Source organism: Emys orbicularis, chromosome 5, assembly GCF_028017835.1.
Source record: "Emys orbicularis isolate rEmyOrb1 chromosome 5, rEmyOrb1.hap1, whole genome shotgun sequence".
Classification (NCBI taxonomy): Eukaryota; Metazoa; Chordata; order Testudines; family Emydidae; genus Emys; species Emys orbicularis.
Window position 1 is genome coordinate 72937621 of NC_088687.1, and position 17122 is coordinate 72954742.

The 17122-nt window shown below is 41.4% G+C and overlaps 1 protein-coding gene across 1 annotated transcript in view; it reads left to right on the plus strand.

Moving 5' to 3' along the window:
• CLCN3 (chloride voltage-gated channel 3) overlaps positions 1 to 17122 on the plus strand; it is a 120472-nt gene that overhangs the window by 70299 nt on the left and 33051 nt on the right. Inside the window, exon 3 of the mRNA XM_065405796.1 lies at positions 15062 to 15219. Within this exon, the coding sequence (XP_065261868.1) occupies positions 15062 to 15219 (158 nt within the window). The remainder of the gene's footprint in view (positions 1 to 15061; positions 15220 to 17122) is intronic.

Below are 17122 nucleotides of genomic sequence, written 5' to 3' on the forward strand. Positions count from 1 at the left end.
GCAATATCGATTCCACATATTCGATTTAAGTAAAATCGAACTACTCTTGTAGTGTAGACATACCCTAAATGTCTGATTGTTTAAACACCTTCGCTGGGATGTCAGTAGAAATGTGGATGAAACAAGTACAAAAGCTGCAAGATGGTATCTGTTTTGTCCTGTGTTTTATACTTTGAAATGTAAACTTGTCTTTGTGAGAAAAGCTCATATTTTTTGAGTCTTAAAATTTGGAAGTGCCTTTGAGCTGTCATTCAGACGTTTGTGCCATTATTACAGTTCATATTGGTGTTTATATTTAAATCCTAGTATTCAAAAGGCACATTTGATGAACTAGGAGTGAAGTTGGATTTCTCTGTCACTGTGTACATCTTTCTTATAACTTAAATGAACTGTAAGCATTTCTTTATTCTAAGTAATTAGGGGGTATTGTTTGGATTTTACTGTAGAAAGCAAGCCCCAGGGCAAAAATGGCTGCCTTTTCTGTAATGTTGCAGTGTATCTTCAGTGTTAACTTGTGTGGCCTGGTGCATTTTATATTCTTAAAACCAGTTCATTCTGTTTTACTTTAAGCTTAGTCACCTTCAGGCATAGCAGGCTGCGTTGATTAAGTCTGCTGTTCCGCCTTTAAGCACTGCTAGATTGTAGCCACTAGCAACCGGGCTGCAATAATTTCCCTTTGATGACATCATCGACTGTGGAAGAACCCAGTTGCTGCAACAAGCCAGCACACAGTCCAAATCGTGATCAAATATGGCAGCTTTGCAGCCTGCTGCTGTTGTGTAAGAAATGGTTCGGTTGTTCTGAACTAACAAACACTCTTTTTGTTTGTTACGCTCATGGATGTATCTTCTGATCCTTATTTACCATACGATGGGGGAGGAGACAACATTCCATTAAGAGAATTGCATAAAAGAGGTATAATGAATTTATGGTATGATTCAATTTCTTGTGTGTTTGCATGTCTGTGTGGTAGGTTGTTTTCAAATTTGAAGCAGAGCTTTTAATTGCTGCATTACTTTGTTTAGCTTGTTTTTGTAGGAAAAGAATCCAGCCCTTACTGATCCTTGTACTGTCCTTGATTGTTTTCTCTGTGGGCAGATTAGTCCTGCTTCACATCACATCAGCTAGTGACTCCATTTTCGGTATGCGATAGCCTTTCTAAACTTCTCTTCCATTTCACCAAGAAAATAAATGTATCAATTTTTTTTGTAGCTTACCATGATCAAACTGGTAGAAATTTGTAAAGGAAGCAATTTCATCCTTTTAGATAACTTAAAGGGAATACTGATTACCTTGGGCTTGGAAGTTTCTGTACATGCTTTCAGAATTAACTCCTTCCTGGCATGTTTGAGATTTAAAAGAAACAGTATCAAAATGCAATATATTAATTAAATCAACGTCAGTGGTTTTTTAAAGAAATACATGGTTGTGCAGTTGATACTTTCAATATTTGCACTTCAAGTACGTAAAAGGTTGTTATAAAGAGGATGGTGGTGAATTGTTACCCATATCCACTGAGGACAGGATAAGAAGTAATGGTCTTAATTTGTAGAAGGGAGATTTAGGTTAGACACTAGGAAAAAATTCCTGACTGTAAGAGTAGTTAAACACTGGAACAACTTACCTATGGAGGTTGTAGAATATTTGTCATTGGGGGTTTTTAAGACTAGGTTAGACATGCACCTGTTGGGGATGGTCTAGATAATTCTTAGTCCTGCCTCAGTGCAGGGGACTAGACTAAACCTATCGAGGTCCCTTCTAGTCCTACATTTCTATGATTCTCTTGCTCACAGGATATCAGGATTTTAAAATGAATGTAATGTCATTCCCAACATTGATAAAAATATCTTTTTATGTGCCTGGGCACAGCCTTTTATTTCTTAGAATACATTGTAGGTGTTAAAGCAAAATATGTGAAAGATTTGGTGTAGTATTGAGGAGAGAAGTAGATTCTAATACAGTGGAAATAGAATAAAATCATACCTTCCAAGTCAGGAAAAAAGGCTCCTTTGATTGGTTCTCTCTTAGGTCTGTCAGGTTGAACTTTTCTGCTCAAAAAGGTATCTCTGCTAATTAAGTACTGTAAGCCTTTCTCAATTTAGTTTCCTCTTGAAGTTGGTTAACGTAACATTGAAATGTTGTCAATATTTGTTGCTTTAGAAAACCATGTTTTGTGATGGAATTTGAGAACAGATAGCTTGAGAATAATAGCTTGATTTACATAAAATGAATTGTTTTTCTGGATGGTATGGAAATTCTAAGTTCTTTAATCTTTCCACTCAAGCTTTTATTTCTACAGAGAAGTAATTAGGCCGTGCATTTGCTTATTCAGCATTTGCAGCTTGTATTTCAGTGCTTGTTATGAGCAGCTTTTGTGATTCCTTAGATAATGTGCAATAAGCTACATTAGAACTAGTTGCCTTTCCTCTTGTACAGTGTGTGTCTGGAGAAATTAAAATGTGCTTGTCTTAACTATTACTTTTTGAACACAAGTGTTCTCTGACCAAATTGCCTTTGTGCTGGATAATTTTGCAGGCTGGTTTATAGAAATCAATTGTGAAAATTTGCTGACAATATTTTGTTGTTCCGCTGCAGATTGTTTGGCTTTTTTGGTTGCCTGACATCACAGAATGTAGTTTTGCAATAATTCTGTAAAGAGGAAATAAAGATGAAAGCTTCAAGACACTCAGTATAATTTGTTTTACCTTTGTGCATTTTAATTAAGCATTTTAACAGAATAGGCTGTAGTTTTCTAGGTAATTTACACATTTAGGATGATGATATAGGGCATAAAGCCAAAGGCAGAGGAACTTGCAGCACCCACTGAGGGCAGTAATCCTGTAAAATGCTCTGTCTGGTATGTCGTTATTGCTCTTACAAAACACAATCTGCACACCCTCTAAAGAAAACCACCCGGGGCTGTAGTGAGTATTGACAAGATGGTGACATCACTTGCAGCCAACCAGAAAGCTCCAAGTGTGATTCAAGTCATTTTATAACTTTTGATCAAATTATCTTGAACAATATGCATGATACTTCAGTTTGTTGGAGTGACTTTAGATTGAAAGATCGGCTTACCATTGAATAATAGATCATACTTCTTGCAAATCTTCATTTGGTTAATTCATGCTACCTAAAAACAGTCAGTAGAAAATTCTTGCCTCAAATGTAAAGTTTATGCCACACACAGTTGGCAAAAATATGCTTCCTTTCTCTTGAGATTCAGTACAAAAGATATATTTCATGTTTTTGTCATCTTGAGATAAAAATGAGGCATGAAATGCTAACAGCAAAAATGGAAACATACACCAAACTCTTACATTTTTATATTAACTGTATCTCTGGGGAAAGTACCAGGAAACTTACCCTGCATGGTTTTTAATGGTATAAACTCTTAACAAATTAATAAAAAGTACTTATTGATACGGAGAGCAAGTTTCTTAAATGATGTGTTGCGGGGGAGGACTTTTTCATAACTAACACACAAGATAAAAAACGATTTAGTGACAAGACAAAAAGATTGCCTATATGTGCATATGGAGACGAAATTAATATCCACATTGCAAAATTGCTTTGTAGTGTTGCTGAGTACTGTTAAACCAGCTTCATTGGCTCACCCCAAAAGTGGCTGCACTTGAGCAATTATAAAGTGATGATTTAATTTAGTGGGGTCTTGTGAGGCTTAGTTAGTTCAACAAAGGTCTTTACTGACATTTCCTGATGAAATGAGATATCAAGTATTATATCATTATTAGTATAATCAGACCCAATAATTTTCCTTAGGCTCTTTTACAAAAGCAAGGACTATCAGCTTTGGTTATTTCAATCCAAATATACCATGTGACATATATCAAATAAAAAAAAACATTTATGATGATTTATCTTTCAATTGCTGATTGTGGTCCACAACCTTCTTCATTCAGAACAAATGTGCTTTATAGTAAATATAAATGTTAAAGTGAATATGTGGTCTGAACTTCCTTTAACTTGACTTTAGGCTGTACTCTTCATACACTATGCCCGACTCATCCGCAATTCTTCTTGTGCTCCATGTTGTGCTAATCTAACATTAAAGAGACATTGTCAATTTGAAATCCAGCCAATTTCAAAAAAAGGGTTAAAAATATTGCAGTCAGAAAAATGTGTTTTAGATGCTGAAATGGGACCGCTCTTGTGTGTGAAGTAAAGTGCATATGTGTTTGATGGATCATGGCCAACTGACTATGCAAAGTACTGTCAAGTGCACAAGTAAAAATCTTTCTTTTATCTAATCTTTCAGTTTTAATAATCTTAGGTGTTACTTTCATCTGTAATGTTTTAAAAAAAATTCAGACTACAGTGTGTTTGGTTTATTTCTTAGGAAAGCTATCCCTTTAAGTACTTGACTACTGTTAATTTTCCCCCTAGCTGTCATATGCAATTAATAATGGAAGGAGCTTTACATGAAGTATTACAGTACTGAATTATAAGATGATACTGAGTCTATCCAACATGAAGATTTTTATTGGTAATTTACATCACTTTTTTCTCTTGAGCTCAGTTTTGCACCATTTTTGGCAGTCAGACTGTTTCGATATTTCCAAAGTATCAGGAGTTCTCTTGCCTGCCAGCTTGTCGCAGATGTACTCACCGAGTTTGATGTTTCCAAGTGGTTCTGAAGGGGAGTGTGCATCCTTACCATTTACTCAGATTCCTAATTTTAAAAAAAACAAAGGCAATGCACATAATGGGCCTGATCACTGAAATCAGTGAAAAACTCAGATTGACTTAAGTAAGCATTGGATCAGGCTCTGTGTGCACAGAACACATGTGCAGCAACTTATTTAAAATGTGTTTGAAGTTCTCAAACAAAACTGTTTAAGAGATCTAGCATTTGACTTGTGTGACTTATTTACTAGCTATGGTATCTACTTGAATACTGTGTATGTTAAAAGTGTCTGTCTTACTGTAAGGTCTCAAATTTGACCTATGACGTCAGTGTTTTTATAAATCTAGGGAAACGTTTTTCCAATGAAAGACAGCACAGTAACTGATAGTAAATAATAATGCTATGTATATTTGAGGCACCCATCACCATGGTACCTAAGTATATTTTACATGGCTTTAATTGTATGGTCAGCATTCACATAAAGGGAGCAAAACCAACAAATTCCCCTATTGCAATGGTTCTCAAACTTTTGTACTGGTGATCCCTTTCACATAGCAAGCCTCTGAGTGCGACCCCCCTTATAAATTAAAAACACTTTTGTAGCTATTTAACACCATTATAAATGCTGGAGACAAAGCGGGGCTTGGGGTGGAGGCTGACAGTTTGCAACCCCCCATGTAATAACCTCGTGACCCCCTGAGGCGTCCCGACCCCCAGTTTGAGAACCTCTGCTCTATTGCCTGTAGATATCAGATAGAGGATATTATTATCTAAGAAGAACTTGAGTCACATTCTTCATACATATGTACAAAACCTCAGAACAGAATAAGATCTACTTGTGTGTGCTAGGCTCTACCCTTGCATGGGGCTCTTGATTATAGGCACATCTAATGTCTGGTGCGGAGTGGGTGGGCTGGAAGCTAGCTACCACAGAGCTTTAAGGCCACATTGTGACTTTCCATATTCATGTGTGTAGGAGATATGTGCACACACCCATCCAAAGCTAGAATTTGTCCCTGGATGATTTTATCTATAATGGAAGAAGAGTCATAAAAAGAGTTGTTTAGGCTGACCATGGATGAAATGACAAATTCAGAGCCAGGATGAGTGGTGAGAGGCTGTGACTGAAGAGGTCTCCAGTGTAACTTACAGATCTTGGGGGACTGGTCTGGCTTAGATTTTGAATGGTCAGTTTGCTTGGGCTGCCCTCTGGACCCAAGCACTATGTGCTATGGCCTTGCCCTCAGCCCCAACATGCCCCCTCCTTTGCCAGGATACAAAAGGGGGGTGAGGCTCTTATGCTATAAGTTCATCAAATTTGACTTTGCCAATTGACAGAATCTATTAGCCAGAATTCTTTTAGTATTTAGTTATAGTTTATCTGGATGCTTTGCCTATGTGATTGGTAATGTTTTATGTTTAGCATTTATAATAGGTATCCCCATACTCAGAAGGTATATCTGGCCTGGACATGTAGTCAAATGTCATGACTGCCATAAGCTCATTTATAGATCTCTCCTCTGTTGGGTCCTGGCTTTGGCCCTGCAAGACAGTAAATAAATATGTACTGTGTAGTAGGCTATATGTATGTGGCATGTGATGCTTTGAAACCTGGTCTGATGCTTTGAAACCTGGTCGCTGACATTTTTTAAATTTATTTTATGTGTTTTAAAAAGATATGCTGTAGGAATTATTCTGGGGAAGTTCTACGGATGGTGTTATATTGGAGGGAAGAGTAGATGATCACAGTGGTTCTTTCTGGCCTTGGAATATATGAATCTGTGAAATCTTTTCCATACTATTTACATCTTCCTTTGTTTCCCCCAATCCATAGTCTGCATTTTGTCTATTTAGACCATAAACTCTTTAGAGTGGTGACCCATGTATGGCTTCTCATATATGCATGTGAGGTGCTGAGCACAGTGTGAGAACTAGATAAATAGTTATTTCCTTCCTAATCATGTATTTACCCTTCAGATAAACATTTCCCCCCATGTTTGAAAAATAAAACACACAAACAATTATTTTCTAGTGCATCAAAATGACAGTATAAGTGAGTGTTTTCCCTCACCTAAATATCAAACATTGAATAATCCTGGTTTACATTTTTGTGCTCTACCATGTACAGAAGGGTTTTTTTTTGACTAACCTTTCCAGTATTGACCCCTTCTTTCCTCATCTCCTTATGTTCACCTCCAGGCACCCCGTAGTAGTAGGTTGTATGGACTCACTGGAGGTAAATGGAGGGCACAGCCTCTGGGTATGTAGTTGCAGTCTTACAGACAGAGGATGTGATTCTCCAAAAGGCTTTTGGTTTGTTACGCTGCCATTCACCCCTCTTTTTAGTCCTACTGCCCTTGAATTTTTTTTTTTTTTTACTCTAGGTTTTTTGTTTTTGTTTTGTGGGTGTTTGTCACATGTTTACTTCTGGCTTTTCCTATTCTCCAAGCCTTGTCCCAGTGAATCAGGCTTACTAAGTACTCTTTCTCAAGTAGAATGACAACCTGTGTACATACCACAAAGATTTTGTTTTTAAGTGCTTCATTACTGCTATTTCTTAAATTTAAACAAACTTTTGTCTGCTTTAATCAGAAGCTTAACGCTATCTCGTTGGATTGATATAGAAATACACATATGTAAGGGCACAAATGTATAGCTATTTTTTGTGGACTTTTTTTCTATTTTAAATGACCCGGAACCATGTGCACTGTACTTCAGGAGACCCCCCTCTGTCACTTGCTGACAAGGGACACAAAGATGAAGCAAGGCCTGGGGTCAGTATACTGCCTCTGAAAAGCCCCTCTTCCTTCTAATTTTAGCACTCAGCAGGTTTTGATGATGATGTTAGGGAGGGCTAATCCCTGTCTCCAGTATAGACTTATTAGCTTGATTTTGAATGGCCAGCGAGTCACGCAGTCAAAATATTTTCCTTTTTCACTAGGAGAGGGCTAGCATTGTTGGCCACCCAATGCTAACAGCTGGAACAGTAGTAACTAGCCATTTTGCAGGACAGAGTACTCCCATTAGAGATTGTCCCTGGAAAATAGGGATGTCTGAGCAGTGATAACTGTAGCATGGTAGACTCTTAAAGCATGTCCTTACTATAAGAGATAGTGTGTCCAGTAACTGGACTTTTGCTTAGGACACCTGGGGTCTTTTCCTTGCTCTACCATTGACTCACTGTGTGACGTTGTCCATTCTTTAGTTTCCCCATCTCTAAATGGATATAACACATCCACTTCTTGAAAGTTTGGAGTTCTGTGAATATATAAGTGCTAAACATTATTAGTATCATTCCTGTCTGACTGTGCCTGTGACTGGTATAGGTGTGTCCAAACTTTGTCCAGCTGAGAGATGTATTGACAGTTTGAGTGATATATCCAGTTTGCATACATTAAGACTGAGATGGACCGAGTCATTCTGGTATGTGTGGTCATCAGAGGTTATACATCAGTTTTAAAAATGAGGTGACCTTGGGTTTCATTATTGAATTCCCTGGACCTTGTTTACTCCACAGGCCACACTTGCCTGAGGTTATGTCTACGCTAGCAATGCTGCAGTGGCACAGCTGCAGCTGTGCCGCTGTAGCATAGACACTTAGTATAGTGGCTTCTTCCACTGTGTGGTAAATCTGTCACTGTAGTAACTCTAGCTTTCCAAGAGGCAGTAGCTAGGTCAACAGAAGAATTCTTTAGTCGACCTAGTGCTGTCTGTGCTGGAGCTTAGGTTGGGTTATGTCTCCCAGGACTATGAATTTTTCACACCCATGAGTGATGTTGCTGGGTCTACCTAACTTTCCTGTGTAGACCACCAGCCTTAAGTTTTGTCTGTATTTTTTTACTGAACCTCACTGGGTAATAAGAGGGGTATCTTTCAGTACCTGTAAGTGATGCACATAAGTGATATTTTTGGGTAGCTGCTCAGATACAACAGTGATGGGTAATGTTACAAACACCTAGATAAATTGATAGTTTCCATTGATTGATTATAAAGAGAATACTGCATGTGTCCTAGGTGTTAGCCTCCCTCTGCTCACCATTGTTATCTGAGCCAAGAAAGAGTATGGCAAGCAAGGAAGGAGTGTTGCAATGCTTGTGGTGTGGCGATTGGGAGTGGCAAGTATGTTATAAAAATACTTTCTTCTGCTTAAAATAATATTTACTGAAATGTGTGCAAACCTTTTTCCCCCGGCTCAGACTTGTAAATCAATTTAAACAGAATGCATTGGTGCCTTCTGTGGGATTTCATGTCATGGAATGTGGGGGCAGGAACCTGCCATGTACTCCCCTTCCCCCCCAAAAAAACACTGGACAGCAGTTCCCTTGAAGCCTTCACACCCTGGCATTCATGGGCAGGAGCCCACAAGTTTCCTCCACTGAGGGCTTATCCCATAAGTTAAAACTTATTAGCGCTGACATATTTTTTTTAAAAAATAACCTATTTCCATAATCTAGAAATGGTCCACGGATGCTTTCCAAACCTCATGATGGCAATTTTTAACTGTACTGAGCTGTGAAAGGACAACAGAGGATGATGGTTGAGCTCCTGAGGAGGGAATGAAACAACCCTGTGGGAGATATTCATGGAGCAGTGAGAAAATAAGCATTAAAAATGTGTAATGGAAATACAGCATGAGAAGGATTATAAAACAGCCTGCTGTGCAGAGCTCAACGTGGAGCTGCAAGGGCAGAAAACCTACATAAGAGCTCCCCTCAACAGGGTGAAGCACATGGCAATCACTGCCTAGGAGGTTAACACACCTGATTGCTACCAGTTTTGGTAGATCAGTTGTCAGGGCTTTTGTCATGGAGGTTTGTGCTTCTATCAAGAGGGTGCCGCTGCTCCTGATCATAAAGCTTGGTAATAGACAGGAGGTTATTGAGTGGTTTGTATTGTTGGGGTTCCCAAATTGTATTGGCGCCGTTGGTGGGACCCATGTGCCTATCTTTGCCCCCTATACCAGGCCTCAGTGTTCATCAATAGAAAGGGGTATTTCTCCATGGTGCTGCAAGGCCTGGCTGGTCACCATGGCAGGTTCATTAATATTAATGTGGGATGGTTTGGAAAGGACTGTGGTACCAGTATCTTTAGACACTCAAGCCTGTTTTCTGCAATGAGAAATAGAACTTTGGGGGGGAGGGATAGCTCAGTGGTTTGGGCATTGGCCTGCTAAACCCAGGGTTGTGAGTTCAATCCTTGAGGGGGCCACTTAGGGATCTGGGGCAAAATCAAAAATTGGTCCTGCTAGTGAAGGCAGGGGGCTGGACTCGATGAGCTTTCAAGGTCCCTTCCAGTTCTAGGAGATGGGATATCTCCATTAATTTTTTTTTTTTTAAACTTTTGCTCCCAGGACCACTGTGGACATTAATTGTGTTGTGATTTCTATTGTCATTCTGGAGACTCGTCTTATCCTCTGCTTCCCTGACCTATGAAGTCTTTTACTGACGGTTAGGAGAAAGGACCTATTTAACTAGCTGCAGAATGACAGTGGTGTGTACATTTGGAAGACTGCAGGGAAGGTGGGGGTACCTCGTGACTGGAGGCTGCTGAGGAATAGCTGCCTCGTGTGATAGGTGCTTGCAGCGTATTGCACATTTATGAGAGAAAGGGAAAGAGCCTCATAGGTGGGTGGGAGGCAAAGGTTGTGAGACTTTCTGAACAGCCAAATTGACTGCCTCTGCTAAAGGTTAAAATTGGTCAGGGACACAAGCTCAAGGATCCATTGTGTTCCTACTTTAAGGCTAGGTTGATTTTATTGTCCCTTTAATTATGCTTTGTGCAAGGATTTTATTACATTTTTCAACTGAGTTGTAAATAATAAAGACTTTTACTGATCTCTGCACAGGTCAAATTTAAAACCAATGGAATTGTGGCAAGACACGCAAGTGCTGAGTGCACACATGTTTGTGCTGATGATGTCACAAACATGTAGGTGGGGTAGAAACAGTTCTCCATATCTTGGGATGTGGCATGGCAAGCAATATAATTGTAGGAATTTCCACTATTCTCTTTGTCTTGGGATCTGCAGTGAGGAAAGGTCAGTTCCTTGTAGTTGGGGAAGGGATAAAGTACTTCCAGCATATACAGTGTTTTCAAGGGGCTGCAGGACATGGTTAGGTTAGCATGATGGCTGTGAACATAGTGTCACCATTTTCTCCAGCAGAGCTGTCTGCCTGTTCATCATCACCAGAATCTGTGAGAGCATCTTCTCTCTCTTCTTGGTATCATGTTGAAGGAAACCACCCTTCCACTCTTCTGTATTCTTCTCTCTTCTCTGGGATGCAGCCACAAGGCCACTAAACGTGCCCTCTTGTGTCCTCTTTCTCATCCCCAAAAGATTTGTCAGGCATTCAGGCACTGATAATGGTCCTGAACTCAAGGGATTAACAATGCTGAGATTGTGATTAAAAATAACCATGAATGTCTTACAGTCCTATATATTTTGAAATGTGTCTGTTGCCCAATTTACCTCATAAAATGTAAAGGTAGCTAAAAGCTCACAAATTGTGAATTAAAGTACTTTTCTTACTGTTTTTTCTTATTCTGTATCTGATACTACAGTAAACATGCCTGCCATGCAATATGTTTGATTCTTTTTAACCCACCCCCCCCACTGTGTGGCCATCTTGAGCAGGGGCAGGACAGTTGACCAGGAGCGAGAGGGAACATTAAGCAGCACAGTAAGGTGGTGGTAGTGGGGCACATGTTTGGGGGATTTAATGTTTCAGAGAAATAAACACTTTGGAGCTTAAATTCTCTGGCATGGATGTTATTTTTTGCACGCTGGGGGAGGTTGGGCAAATAAGACAAGCAGGTGGAGAGAAGCTCCTAGCTCATATTTGCCCAACTTGGTGGCACCATGATAGTACCAAGAACACGGTGTTTAAATCCCCCTATAAAACACACAATACTTAAAGGAAGAGGTCCCCTCCCCAGCATTGTCAGACTTTTTTTTTTGTCTGGGTTCAGGGCTCTCCCTGGTCTCCAGTGCTGGGCCTGCCTCTGAGCTTTTCAAGTTGATGAGATCCTGGCTATCCATGGCAATCCCCACATATTCACAGTGCTATTCAGCTACTTGGGTTTATTCAGTGCTGTGCAGAACATGCCAGGATTCAGTGCTGGCCTCCCTTGCAAGAATTCAGTCTAGCTCCTCATAGGTGCATATCTCCCAATATCTTGTTACTGTGCTTGGAATTTTTATAACTGCCAGAATGGCTTTCATTTGTTGTGGTACTGTACTTGCACCCGGGAGTGCCCTCATTCCTGCCTTTGATTTGATATCCTCTCGTACCTCTTGGCATTCTGGTGACTGCTCTTAGATGGGACTGAACCTGCTCCTCTTCCCAAAGGCTAAGGAAGTGCATATCTGTACACAGAGCATGGTTTCTATAATCAGGATGTGACTCTGGGTTTGTGAACTCACCATGAGCTGGAATCGCAAGGTGGTACATCTGGCTATACACCAGCGTTTAATCAGGGAGATGACATCCAGTCAAGATTACCCTAGAGAATTAGAGCACGAGGGCACATAAGTAAACAGGCACTGCAGCCCAGGAGTGCAGCAGTGCAGTTTGGGATAGCAGTGGGAGGACTGCCAGAAGCAAAACAATTAGTTCAAAATGGGGATGTGGTCACATAAAACTTATTGTGGGGGTAACTCATTCCATATTAGAGTAAATCTACTTTTAAAGTGGATTAACTACAGTAAAAGCTTTGTTATCCGGCATGTTGGGGGAATGGAGGGGGTGCTGGTTAGTCAAAAATTCCGGTTAACTAAGAGTTATATTACCAATTGAGGGAGTGAGTTTGGGTGCGGGAGGGGGCTCAGGGCTGGGGGTTGGGGCACAGGAGGGGTTTTGGGATGCCAGCTGTGGGCCGCGCTCATCTTGGGCAGCTCCCCACAAGCAGCGACATGTCCCTCGGCTCCTAGGCGGAGGCATGGCCAGGCAGCTCTGTGTGCTGCCTCCGCCTGCAGGCACCATCCCCGCAGTTCCCATTGGCCAGGAACCACGGCCAATGGGAGCTGCAGAGCCAGCGCTTGGGGCAGGGGCAGCACACGGAGTTCCCGCGGCCGTTCCTCCACTTAGGAGCAGCAGGGACAACCGGACCTGGCAACCCTATTGAAGATTTGTATTTGGAGGTATCAGAAATGCTGGTTTCTAGAGCTTTCCGGTTGGTAATGTGCCAGATAACACAGCTTTTACTGTAATATGAAATGAAATGACAGATAATTTGAGGAAAAAATCTCTTGTGTGGAGGCAAGGCAGTTTATCCCCCAAAAAACTCAATCCAAAGTAACTTTCAAGTGCAGAGAAGCCTTCGATCTTTGACCAGCTCCTCCTTCAGCTTGTTTCTCAAATGTCATGTGACAATGGGGACAAGTAACTCCACATAGGTTCTGATTCCCCAGTGGTGGGGTTTCCTTACATAGTTTTGGGTCTAGAGAGGGAGGAAAGAGGAGTGGCCCTGGCTCAGCTAGTCTTGAACTGCTTTCTGCAGCTGTTCTGCTGGCTCTGGCTTGCTTGCATTTTCTTTCACAAAAGCCATGTGGTCATTGATGAGACTTAAAATGACTGAGGCGTCCAAGTCGTGCTTTACGGGTTTTTCCACATATGTGACAGGTGGTTGCTTAAAGAAAGCACAACTGCTGGCCGGGATGCTGTACCCTTTCCTTCCTCCTCTGCCATTTCTCAACCTCTTGAGCAAGGCGATTCTCTTCAAAACAGGCTGAGGCTTGATGTATGATGCAAAACCAAGTATCCGCCATCCACACTCAATGACTAGACCAGTGAAGTTGATGTTTCATAATCTTTGCCTCAACACTGGTGATGTTAGCTGCAGAGAGAACACTGGCTTTGGTGCAGTGGTCTTCCCACCTGATACGGAGAATCTTCCTACGGCAGCGAGGTTGGTACCACTCCAGACACTTAAGATGTCTTCAGTATGTCACCCATGTCTTGCACCCATGTCTCGCACATAAAGAAGAGTGGGGCTGACTACTGCATTATAGACCAGGATCTTAATTTCCATCTGCTGATCTCTAAAGACATGACGGAGCAACTTTTCCAAAGGATACACTGGCACAATGGATCCTATGTTCAATCTCCGCATTAATATTGTGCAAATTATGCAAAACTTGGATAAACTGCTTTCTGGGTCCTGTGTTGCTATATAGCTGCTAGGTCAGCTCTCTGTTTTAATCACTTTTATCGCTGCTTATGCTTGTTTTACAATAACCAGTGGCTATGAGACATTTGTAATCAAGGATGTAGGCAAGAAATAATGGTAATCTTAAAGGGACATCATCAATAATGGGGGAGGGATAGCTCAGTGGTTTGAGCATTGGCCTGCTAAACCCAGGGTTGTGAGTTCAATCCTTGAGGGGACCTCTTAGGGATCTGGGGCATAAATTGGTACTTGGTCCTGCTAGTGAAGGCAGGGGGCTGGACTCAATGACCTTTCAGGGTCCCTTCCAGTTCTATGAGATATAGGTATATCTCCATATATTATTATTATTAACTTGAAATCTAGTTGTTTCAACAGTGAGTTAAAAGTAGTTTTAGACAACACGCTTCACCTCTACCAGTTTTTGTGATTTTTTGTTTTTTACAGCCAAGTTTTCCTAAATTTAGTCCATTACGTGTAGTAAAACAATAGTGAGAGCTACTCATTTTTCACAGTGTGCTACCAAACTTGCTCAAGAACCCACACAAAGAGTAATCAAGTAGCTTGCAGACTGTATTGATGAATATTTAACCAATGGAAATATTAAGTCAGCAATGCTGAAATTCAGATTGCAGCTGAACACCAGAAATAAAATACTGACAGCAACAGCCATGGGCCTAAGCAAAGCCCCTTCGGAGGAGAAAATTCAATGAATACAGGTATTCCAAACAGCTGTCTTTTTTTTTTTTTTTTAAACCTGCTTAAGATAGTGATGTATAATGTGCACATTTAAAATAATAAACTTTTGTGGTCTTTTGGCTAAGGCAAAGTATAGTGCTTTTGGCACAGACCCTGTCTCATGCTGCGTGTTCATACTGTTCCTAGCACAGTGAGGCCTGATTTGGAGCTAGAGCCTTGGATGCTGTTGCCGTACAAATACATTAGAATGATAAACTAGCTGAATTCTTGCTGGAGTTATTGATTATTTTCTGTTTCCTTAGTCTTTTACACTAACATATTCGAACAAGCTACTAATTTGAAAAAATGTCTAGAAAGATAGTGGTGATTTGGGGGGGGGGGGGGAAATACCCCCCACCCCAAATCAAAAACTTTAATATGTAGAAATTTCCCAAATGGAGATTGTATATACACAAATTTTTGATAATTAAAGCACTTACAGGGAAAGGTTTACACAGACAATTATTCTATTGCAGACTGTAATAATTTCTCATCCTTTCTCTGCCACAGGAACTCATTATACAATGACAAATGGAGGAAGCATTAATAGTTCAACACACTTACTGGACCTCTTGGATGAACCCATTCCTGGAGTTGGAACATACGATGACTTCCACACCATTGACTGGGTGCGAGAGAAGTGCAAAGACAGAGAAAGGCACAGACGGGTACTTGAGATCAATAACACTCATTGGAATTTACTTAATGTTGTGTATTGGGATTAAGGTCTGATCCAGCAACACATAACCATGTGCATAACTTTAAACGTGAATAGTTCCATTGGCTTCAGTCACATGCTTTAAACTCACCCACGTGCTTACGTGTGTTGCTGGATTGGAGTCTCAGTCAATGAAATATCATATTTCTGTGATAGCATTATATCTTCGGAAGGCAAACAGTAATTTAAGGCAGTGAAAACAGAGGCCATGTCCACAACAACCCCCCCTTCAGCCTCCAAACGTGGATGCATTTGTACCAGTATACACTTTTATACTAGTATAGCTCCTTCCCATACACTAAGGGAAATAAACTATACTTGTATAAGGCCTGGTCTACACTATGGGGTTAGGTCGAATTTAGTCGCGTTAGGTCGATTTAAAAATGAATGCGTACACACAACCAACTCCGTTCCATTGACCTAAAGGCCTCTTAAAATCGACTTCTGTATTCCTCCCCGGCAAGGGGAGTAGCGCTAAAATGAAATTTGCTGGGTCGAATTTGGGGTAGTGCGGATGCAAATCGATGGTAATGGCCTCCGGGAGCTATCCCAGAGTGCTCCATTGTGACCGCTCTGGACAGCACTTTGAACACCGATCCACTAGCCAGGTACACAGGAAAAGCCCCGGGAACTTTTGAATTTCATTTCCTGTTTGGTCAGCGTGACGAACTCCGCAGCACAGGTGACCATGGAGTCCCCCCAGAATTGTAGAGCGTAGAATGTTTCTACGATCCCCTTATCTCCGTCCCTGAGGTTACCGCAGATTAGAAGGCAAAAATAACGCATTCGCAATGACATGTTTTCCAAGCTCATGTAGTCCTCCCGCATTGATAGGGCACAGCTTAATGCATGGAGGCATTCAGTGGCAGAGGCCAGGAAAGAATTAAGTGAGCGCAAAGAGCGGAGGCAGGACGCGATGCTGAGGCTAATGGGGGAGCAAACGGACATGATGAAGCATCTGTTGGAGCTGCAGGAAAGCCAACAAGAGTACGGACCCCCGCTGCATCCACTGTATAATTGCCTACCCTCCTCCCCGTGTTCCATAGCCTCCTCACCCAGATGCCCAAGAACGTGGGTGGGGGGAGGCTCCGGGCACCCAGCCACTCCACTGGAGAGGATGACCCAAGCAACAGAAGGCTGTCATTCAAACAGTTTGATTTTTAGTGTGGCTACAGTAAGCAATGTGGCCTTGTCCTTCCCTCCTCCCCCACCCCACCCGGGCTATCTTGTCCGTTATCTCTCTTTTTTTTTTTTTAATTATTAAAGAAAGAATGCATGGTTTCAAAACAATAGTTACTTTATTTCGAAGTGGGGAGGGTGGTTGGCTTACAGGAAATTAAAATCAACAAAGGGGGTGGGTTTGCATCAAGGAGAAACACACACAACTGTCACACCGAAGCCTGGCCAGTCATGAAACTGGTTTTTAAAGCCTCTCTGATGCGCAGCACGCCTTGCTGTGCTCTTCTAATTGCCCTGGTGTCTGGCGCGAAACGATTGTCTGCCGCTGCTTTCACGGAGGGAGGGGCGACTGATGACATGTACCCAAAACCATCCGTGACAATGTTTTTGCCCCATCAAGCATTGGGAGCTTAACCCAGAATTCCAATGGGCGGCGGAGACTGCGGGAACTGTGGGATAGTTACCCACAGTGCACCTCTCCGTAAGTCGATGCTAGCCACGGTAGTGAGGACGCACTCTGCCGACTTAATGCGCTTAGTGTGGACATACGTAATCAACTGTATAAAATCGACTTCTATAAAATCGACCTAATTTTGTAGTGTAAACATACCCTAAGGCACTGGTATAACTACATCCACACTAGGAGTTGTACTGGTATACTTATTTCGATTAAA